This window comes from Pelobates fuscus, chromosome 4, assembly GCF_036172605.1.
Source record: "Pelobates fuscus isolate aPelFus1 chromosome 4, aPelFus1.pri, whole genome shotgun sequence".
NCBI classification, from domain to species: Eukaryota; Metazoa; Chordata; class Amphibia; order Anura; family Pelobatidae; genus Pelobates; species Pelobates fuscus.
In genome coordinates, this window is record NC_086320.1 from 231,314,525 (window position 1) to 231,325,063 (window position 10,539).

At 42.6% G+C, this 10,539-nt stretch overlaps 1 protein-coding gene across 1 annotated transcript in view; it reads left to right on the top strand.

Moving 5' to 3' along the window:
• The window catches only part of ANKRD33B (ankyrin repeat domain 33B), a 131,039-nt gene extending 120,977 nt beyond the window's left edge, over positions 1 to 10,062 (top strand). The window contains exon 4 of the mRNA XM_063451939.1: positions 9,076 to 10,062. Within this exon, the coding sequence (XP_063308009.1) occupies positions 9,076 to 9,929 (854 nt within the window). The 3' untranslated portion in view covers positions 9,930 to 10,062. The remainder of the gene's footprint in view (positions 1 to 9,075) is intronic.
• The last annotated feature ends 477 nt before the right edge of the window (positions 10,063 to 10,539 follow it).

The following is a 10,539-nucleotide window of genomic DNA, read 5'->3' on the forward strand; positions in this document are numbered from 1 at the left end:
GAAAATTTCTTAGGGTTACCATAAATTAAGGTGGCTTCGGCTCCAGTGTCCACAAGGGCAGTAACCCTTTCAACATTTTCATGTTTCCAGTGAATTTCTACATTTACATGGGGTCTGTGGTCTTTTACTGAAAAGTCAATCACTGGAGCCTGCCTCACTAGTCAATCCTTTTGGTCAGAGTCCGTCACCTCCAGGTCTCCCAGGTCTCCTAACAGGTTTCCCAGGTCTCCCAATTCCCCCAATTGCATAATGGCTTCAGTAACCAATTGCAATGAGTTTCCTGTTTGATTTATAAGCAGTGTCATTATTACCTGCTTATATGCTGGAGGGGCGGTCTTTATAATCTTATTTCTCATTTGAACTGTCACAGGCATTTCCATCAGTCTATCCAGCTGTTGGGAATTCTGGATAGCCTGTCTGACCATCTCCTGTTTCAGTTTCCTTACTGCATCTGTCAGCCCGTACCAAGGTTTGTCATTATCTGGCCAGTCACTGACAGATGGATACCTCAGTTTTAACCCTATCTGGACAAGCTCAAGGAGGGTGAGTGAAGCCGGATTCCCCTCTATGGCAGGGGGTCCGTTTAACAGCATCCTCCTGACATTCTCATCCTCTGAGATAGTGGCTAACTTTGGCGAGTCCATGGCATCAAGATTGATGCCTCCCGCCCCTGTCTCGGCTAGTCTCACAACCCACTCATCCAGCGGTTCCTTTGGCCGCTGCCTGAAGGTTGAAAGAATGTCAGCCATCTCCTGTTGAGTATAGTCTTCCATGGAGGTCTTGCTAATTTGCCCCAGGTCAGTGTACTCCAATTTTCTTCTGACCACAGGCAAAGCATTTACTCCACCAGACTCATCATCTGAACTCCAGATGTTGCCATCCCAAGTGTCAGGATCCCAATTGGATCCTACCTGAGCCAAGCACACCTGCATCTTCCTCTTGCTAATCTTACGAGTTCCAACCTTACCCTTAGCCTTGGTCACATTCATTACAGATTTTTGCAATAACATTTCATACAAACGCTTTTCTTTTTCCATAAGACATTTAGCTTTGTGTGTTTGTCTATAGGCATTCAGTATTACCCAACCTCTTTTCTGCCACTTATCTTTTGGGATTATTGTCAGGCAATCAAGAAGGTTAGTAGGCATGTCAATTTCACTTTTTTCACAGTCATCGTTACCCTTGCCAGCTGAACGGGCCCATTCACTGGCAATCACCGCATATGGCTCATCCTCCCATCCGGGAATGATGGCATCATCACCTTGTTTCTTATTCTTTTTAAACATTGTGCAAAGTCCCTATGATTGATTTAGAATATACTTGCACTCCTTGGGGGATGTGTGTACTATGTGTTTTAGTTAATTTCACTTGAATATGTACTAATCCAGACACCTAGTGTCTGGCTTATTGTTTTATGCTTCACTCAAGCCTGCCCAAATGACTAATTTGGCTGCAGGTTTGCGCTTCCCGACCACACTAGCTTTCTACACACTCTGTAAAGTGCATAGGGGCGTCTATGAATCGAGCCAACAGTCTTGCACTTTCAGGAACAGCCGTTTCATTCACTTCCTTAGTCAGCACTGGCTTCCAGCACCTGTTAAGGTGCGTAGGGGCACTTGTTAACTGACCAAGCACAATCACCCATTCGTGTCAGAATCACCCCAAACAATCTCGTGGTTTTGGTGACCTTATCTCAATACCTGGTATTGAGCTTATTAAATTAGCAGCAATTCAGCCTCATCCAGGACGCTAGCCTGTTTGAGGGTATCGCTCCCCAGCGGCACTGGCGTTCTACACACCGTTAAGATGTATAGGGGCGTCTACCAACTGAGCACAACTTGCATTCTTCAATCAATCTTCTGAAACACTCCTCAATCTTGTTAGATCGAGCATTCACTCACCAATTTTGCTCTTGCAAAGTCATGCAAACATTTTCAGGTTTACACAATGTTCAAAAGAAACTTTAGAAACTGTAGTGTTTGTTTCCTAAACTTAAAATCTCTATAACATATTTTACTGCAACGCACGGAAGAAACTGACAGCTTGCAAACGTCTTTTCTTTCCTCCGTGTCGCAGCAAAAATTAAACCTTATACAATGTTAGTTTCACTTTAACTGTACTTACAATTCGCCTAAGCAGTCCTAACAATTTCTAACCACAATATCCTTATCTACATACACAGTTCTAACAAGTCCTAAACACAATTTTCTTATCTTACGCAAATAGTTCCAGCAAATTCTAAACAAAACAGTTTTAACAAATTCTAACAACTCTTCAAAAACTATTTTCAAAAATTGATTTCAAGTTTCCCAGCCCAATTAATACTCATCCTGCCGACTACGCCAAAATGTTGTGCCTAATCATTAAATTCATGAAGCACCAATATCCAAAAAGTAATAATCAATCACCTAATAAGGCTTATAACGATACTGGCGGGCACACAACCCACTTCGGAATGAGTATATTGAGCTATAGGAAACAGAAATCACACAGAGACCACGTTGCAGATAATAATTCACATCACACTTTATTGTCCATAAAGGGACCCAAGACAAAGTAAGCGTAATTCTCATTAAGTAGTTGCATGCATTCACATCAAAACAGCTTAGTATCTAGATATATCAACTTAAGTATACATCACCATTTAGAGGGGGCTTGGTTACGTCCTCGCTGCACGACCGGGGGAACTCAGACAGTCAGGCTTGGAGGGACCCTCTCTGGGAACAGCAGAGACCAGCAACACGCGTCCGCATTACAGGTGGGTAGTTCTCCAAGTGAGTGCCAAGTTTCCCCGTCTTTTATACTTTTTACCAAGTTTGTATTTCTTATCAGTGCAGCCCAGCATGTATCTTGTCATGCACGTTAGGTAGTCAGTACGGTTGATCAGGCTGGTCATGACCCCCAACGCCCATGCCAGACACATGCGGCATCTTATCTATCTATGTCCCTACTCTTTATCTTTCTAATACCAAGTCCCTCTCTTACACACAAGGGCCTTTTTGGATATTGGCCAGACACGCTATGGAATATTCTATGCAATATCAGCGCAACACAGTTTCAGTATTTTATGCAATGTCATCTTACACAGTCTAAGTATTTTATGCAATGTCAGCTTAGTTGAATTTCTTAGTGCGACACAGTTACAGACAAGTGCCATCTTAACTATCTATAATAGATTAATTTGCTCATTAGTGATCAATCAATCATACCTAATTAGTTAATTGAAATTTTATCACAATTATCACAGGCACAACTGGATGTATACTAACAACCGCATCATTGACTGCTCTCAAGTCCTGCACAGGTTGATACTCATCTGTACCGGGCTTTTGAACAGGCAGCAATGGGGTGTTCCAGGGGGAAGTACAGAATTTTAGGATACCATACCGTATGAACTTATCCAGATAAGATTGGATGTTCTTCTTAGCCTTCTGCGGGATGTGATATTGTCTTAGGCTCACTGGATAAACCCCAAGTTTTAGTTCGATTTTAATAGGTGGAATATTGCGGGCCAGTCCTGGTGGGTTGTTCTCTGCCCAAACTCCTGGTATGTTGAATAAGGACTCATCACTCCTAGGGTTTTGGCTAGTCAACGCTGTATAAAGTCGCCACTCTTCTTCCTTTGGTACGGATAATGTCATAATACCTGAAGGTCCATTAAACTTTAAGGATGTTGTTCCATTTGGTAGGAACGTAATCTGCGCTTGTAACTTCGATAGCATATCACGTCCCAGCAATTGGACTGGACATTCAGGCATATAAAGGAATTGATGTTTTACTACGTGGCCTCCCAATGTACAGAGTCGACTTTTAAGAACCGGTTTTGCAGCACTTCTTCCAGTTGCTCCTATTACAGTAATAGTTCTTCCAGATGGAGGAGCAACTAGGTCAGTCACCACCGAATGTTCAGCACCAGTGTCGATCATGAACGCACTCATTTTTCCCCCTATTGATACATCGACCATAGGCTCCGCTCGACCAAGGGGGATGGAGCCCGGTCGGTATCAATAGTCCTCCATGACCGTGTCAGCCAATCCTACAAAGTCCCTACCTTCTCTATCGCGGGACCTTTGCGCTGCTGGATAGTACCTATCTTCCCTAACACTTCCTCTGTTCCCTCTATTACCATTGCTCCCTCCGGGGCCTCCTCTACCTCTCGCTCTGCCTCTAAAGTTTCCATAACCTGTCCTAGGTCTGTCTCTCTCATACTGTTCTCTTCGCGGACACTCATTTCTCCAGTGCCCTTCTTCTCTACAGTATGCGCACTGATTTCTACTCAGAGGTTCCTCATTCCACTTACTATCGCCTCTATCTGGGCCCCGTCTATCTACGCCTGCGATCGCTACCGCTAGCATATCTGCCTTTCTACGCATCTTGCGCTCTTCCTCTTTCTTACTTTCTGTTTCCCTATTCATATACACTTTATTCGCTACCTCCATTAGTTGGGTGATAGACATACCTGCAAACCCTTCTAACTTCTGTAGCTTGCGCTTAATATCTCCGTAAGCTTGGCTGACAAAGGCGGAGTTCACCATTCGGGAATTATCTGCGTCTTCCGGATTAAAGGGGGTATACAAGCGGTATGCCTCCAATAATCGGTCATAAAAGACACTGGGCGCTTCATCACTTTTCTGAATCACCTCAACTGTCTTCGACATATTAATGGCTTTTTTCCCTCCGGCTTTCATGCCAGCAATTATAGCGTCTCTATAGGCTCTGAGTTGAACCATATCTGCGCCATTTACATTCCAGTCGGGATCGGTATTAGGGTAATGTGTTGCGGCTCATGCTGCTGGATTGGCTTGATTCAAAGCACGGGCTCTATCCTCTAGCGCTTTAATGGCCGCTCGATTAATCCTTGTCCTTTCCTCATTATTAAACAAAGTCATTAATAACTGCTGGCAATCAGCCCATGTCGGATTATGTGTCTGAACTATCGAGGTGAACAGATCGGTCATAGCTTGTGGTTTCTCAGTGTACGAGGAATTGTGGGTCTTCCAATTCAAGAGATCGGTAGTCGTGAACGGGACATATACGAAGACTGGGTCAGCATGTGCCATTTGACCTGCGGCATCGATATAGGCTGACCCGGGATTCAGACGAAGAGGCATCTGATAATGTTTTAATTGTTGGGTACCGGTCAGTTGTCGGGTTAGTATGGGGCTACGTGGAGGGGCGTCAGTTATGGGTTCCAGTCGGGGGGAAATAGGGCATGAGGATGTGGGAGCTTGATTTTGGGAAAAGTTAGTAAATAGAATACTCCCAGCCGAGCTAGAAGAAGCTTGACCGGAAGTTTGAAGTGGCGCCAAATCAGGATATTTAGATCTAACGGGGGTTGGTTCTGGTTCCGGAAGGGGAGGTTTAATACGAGGAGGGGTGGATTCTGTACTAGAGGAGGAAGTGGAAGTGGATGAGGGCAATGAGGGGAGGGGTATAGAACTTCCTGCATTTGCGTTACCTCTTCCTGTAGGGAAGTAAGGGGGCGGCAAAGGGATCTTGGACTCAGGGGGCGTGTCCAAAATGGGCCTAACCACAGTCCTAGTGGACAAACAAGTCCTGGCCACCATGAGGCGACATTGCTCCTCGTGGCATATCTGAATCCATTTAGGCGAGTCGTTTACGGCCTGTCTCCAACAATCAATATATGGAAACTGCCCGTAAAGTTCAGGCCTACCCGACACAGCCACGTGTACACGCTGTATCAGGGTTGGATCCAAACTACCACGTGGCGGCCATGCCGCAACCAAAGTAGGCCACTCCCTAGTGCACAAAGTAACCAAACGTACAGGAGACATTTTAACCCCAAAATCACATGTTTTGAATCCCTTTTTAAAATTCTTTACCATACAACCTAAGGGATCCGGAATCGTTGACTCCGACGCGCCCATACTTATCAATGGAACGTCGTTGACAACGAATACTATGCACGCGTACTATTCAACAGTCACACCCGTTTCCTCTGGCAACAGCACCACGTGGTACGGTTACCAAGTGAAACGTACACAATAACACAATAAACACTCAGGGAATTCCCGTACACACACAGCTGTTACACCAGTAACTAGATAATCAATATTATGCCCTTTGGCGAAACTATACAGTCACCCACGCTATAATTCTCTATATATGAATTACCCGTCTATAACACACCCCAGTAACATCGTCTTTTACAAATAGCGGTTACAATACGGTTAGCATAGGTCAAAGCACAATTTAAGGTCGCAATACAATTATTAGTGGTTATGGTGTTAAACATGCAATGGACGACAGTGATTAGTACTTATATACAGTGTCAGTAAATATACAGGGTTATGGTACCGTGCACTATGATACAGCAACACACTATTAACACTCTCGCTAGACGGCTGAGCTCGCGCTATCTAACAAGATATACACTTTACTAACAATCTTTAACACATTTACAATTCCCAACTAAACTATTGGCCAGTACCTTGATGGACTACCTAAAACTATCTACATCCGTTTTGGTTAGCCACACTGCCCAAGCACCACATATAGCGAGCTAGAGGACCGAATTTACACAGACGCCTCTTAGTCGATTACTATCAAAAATCTAGTGGGTTCCAAATTTACACGCCTTCCCACTTAGCCAAGATAGGTTGAGAGCTAGCGAACCGAATTTACACAGACGCCGCTTAGTCTCCCGGTCCCTCCGACCTAGCGAACAAAATATACACCCTAGAACGCTAGTCTAGACAAGACACCGGTGTCCGGCTAGGGCTATTTACACCAGAACCCCGCCTGACTAACCAAATCAAACGGTCTGACTAAAGAGCGTTCGATTGAGCGGTGCGCCTTCGCTCCTTCCCTCCGACAGAGGGGGCAGATTCCATACACAATTCAAACCCCTTATGGGCCTACCGCACAATCGGTATACCCCTAGTGGGTCTGCCGTCTAAAACAGCAGTTGTCTTACCTCCTCGTTCCTGAACCTGAGTTCACACTCATCGACGGGGACACCCCAGCACTTCTTACGTAGAGGCCGATGATCTCCTGGACAACAGACCAGACGAAGGGAGGTCCACGCAGAAGTTCAGGGGTGCAGCCGTAGAGAACGTGGGCAAAGATAGACCGTCTCACGCCTCTGCCTCTCAGCTACCGTTGAACGATGAGCTTCCCGGCCAATGCACCAAATGATACCGGAGAAACTGACGGAAGCCAAGCACAGAGAGATGGACACAGGTTTCTTCTCTGTGCTTGGCTATTGGATCACCGATCGGGACTTAGAGGGACTAATGTCACCAAAATACAGCAAGTTCTGAGCCCCGGACAATAGTGCAGGCTCCTTATATAGGTACATAACTCCTCCCATATTAAGCTCCACCCGCACATTCTCTTGACCAATCAATACAAATAAGAATTAACTTCCTGCTTGACCGCATGGCCTGTCCAGCACAATGGAGGAGGGGAATACTATATCCTGTATTCTTGCACATGCTCCGTACACTACTGATCGTATCTTGCCTCGTGCAACCAACTGATCGATACGTCAGCATATGCACGTACACATGCCACGTGGTAATCTCGGCCTACTAAATTTATTTTTACCGAGATTCCACCACAGTGTTACTTGTACTTATTGCCCTATAACTGGCAAAAGAAAAAAGCTAAGCACATGTTAACATTGGGTATTTCTGAACACGAAACTTCAAAACTATTTAGCACGAGTGTTTTTTGGCGGTTGTAGATGCGTAACAGATTTGGGGGCTCAAAGTTAGAAAAGTGTGTAATTTTATAATTATTTTTATAGTAAATTATATGATCTGATGAAAATAATTGTATCTTTAGAAAGACCATTTAATGGTGAGGAAAACTGTATATAATATGTGTGGAAATGAGTAAGAGGAAAATTAAAGCTAAATACAAACACAGCAGAAATGTAAAAACAGCCCTGGTCCTTAACGGTAAGAAAATTGAAAAAAACTGTCTGGTCACAAAAAGGGTAAAAGGGGCACTATATGCACCAATACAAATTTAGCTGTTTTGGTGCATAGATTGTGCCCCTGCAGTTTCACTGCTCAATTTTCTGTCATTTAGGAGTTAAATCACTTTGTTCATACAGCCCTAGTCACACCTCCCTGCATGTAACTTACACAGCCTTTCTAAACACTTCCTGTAAAGAAACATCTCATGTTTCATCTTCCTTTCTTGCACATCCCATTTAATTTAGGATTTCTTATCTACTACTCTGTTAATAGACTTTGAAACTCTGCAGAAACCTACTGTGTGTGATTAAACGTCTGTTTACAGAGCAGGAGATACAACATATAAAGCAAGTTAACATGTGATTAAAAATGAAATCATTTTTTTCATGTAGGCTGTGTGACTCACATAATGGGTAACTTTGACTAGGGCTGTATAAACAGAAACAGAAGTGATTTAACTCCTCCTAAATGGCAGATATTTAAGCATGGAGATTACAGGAGCATGATCTACACACCTAAAATGTCACAGTACAGCCCTGCTGTTGCTCACATCCCCATTCACACACACACCTAAAATAAAAGTGTCTCTATTTGTTAATTTGAAATGTTGGTAGATATGCCAGTCCAAGGCTACCTGATTTGTTAACAAGCCTCAGACCTTCAGAGAAAGTGGAAGGGGCAGAACGATTAGGTGCCGCCTTCCAGACTTTGGGGTTAAATATTTCATTAACAATTTAACCCCTTGAGGTAAGACCGTGCCCTTTTCCTCCTCGCATCATAACCACTTCACTGCCATAAACCCAGAGAGGTTCTTTAAGGATGATTCTGAAAAATAAAGTTTGCAGTTGCCTAGCTTAGCCCTGTAATCCAATGGTTAGTAGACATACCATTTGAACAGAGCACTACAAAGCTCACCATACAATAAATACACATTAGCTTCATATAACTCAACATCCTCACAACTAACTTATTAGTCTCAGCCCATAACAAATTATTCCACATAGTCAAATAAGCAATAGACAGAGCCATCAACAAATATTGCAATGTTGCTTCATAACCAACTTACTCATGATATAAGATTGATAATTTTATAATTTTTATTTATTTATTTATTTTTATTATTTTTCAGGTGCAGATATTAATGCAGTCGATCCAAATCGTGAATATACATCCATGCAATGGGCAAGGTTTACAGGGAGATTTGAAACAGTTTACCTCATGCAAAAACTACTTGACAAACCCACTCCGGAACAGTTTTGTGATCTATTTAAGATGGAATGGCCTAAGATGAAAGAGCTTCTTGCCAAAGCTGCAGAACCCAAGTCATGTGCACAGAAGATATCAGATTGTATAAAGTCAACATTTAGTTTTAATTACTTCAATGAGCCCATGGAAGATGGAGTCCTTGATCACATGGTCAGAACAACCACTAGCATGAATAGCCCCTTTGTTGCTATAGCTTGCCAAACTGTATGTCCTGGGAGTCCACCATGTGTTGGGAAGCGCAGGTACTCTGTACAAGAGATTACTAAGAGGCAGATGGCTCAAGAAATAAAAGCTTCAGAACAAAATCGCAAAGAGAGCTATGAGAAACTTTTTAAGGCATCGAGAATCTCTGTGATGCCCCCTAAAAAAGAGAGGAGAGCTAGTCTTCAAATAAGTGTGTCTCAGAAAACAAATTCATTAGGCAACAGAAGAACAAGCCTACTGCCTCTAAATTTACTACGAAGAAGTAGTGTAAGGCCAGGATACATCATTCCTAAAGTACGTATCAGTAAAGCACCTGCACCTACATACTACCCAGAGAAATTACATCGAAAAAACAGTGCAGACAGCAGCACATTACAAATTCCAAAATGGAGGTACAAGGAGCTGAAAGAACAGAGGAAAAAAGCAGAGGAAGAAGAGCGGTGCAAAGCAGAAGAAGCGGAAAAGCAAAGGCAATTACAAAGATCCAGAATTAAAAAAAGGACTTTCACTTGACAAACCAGTGAATCACTTGGATAACCTGGCAGGTTGCCAGTGACAATATGTATAATTAAGGAACTTATGAACTGAAAATTTAAAACAAACCATTTCAAAATAATGTGCCGATATATATCATGTTGGCATCTAATAAACCACTTGCTAAAATATATAGTAAATAATAATAGTATTTATTTTATGAATCTAACACAAACACATGTGAATATAAGGAAAAACGGTAAAATAGCTCTTACTAGCTTTTTAAACTTTATTTTTTTTTTAGCAAAGGGAGGTACCGTAAATGAAATGGTTCATCATTCTGCGTGGCTGTGTTTTCTATTCATTTTGGTCTGAATATAAAGATAATGGTATAGCTGTCTGCACCACATAAATAATTGATACAGATGCTGGCTTGAGAATCAGGATATTTCTGTGTCTGTGATATAATTTATTTTGTGTCAGTGTGTGGTATCTGCCATTGCTTGTGGCAAGAATGTGCACATAAAGTAAAGCGCTGTATGCTGTATAGTTAGAATGTATTAAATGCCATGTGACACTGCTCTTTCATTCTAAACACATTTTATTTTTCTCCTTTAAATCCAGAAACAGTTATGTTGTAATACTACAC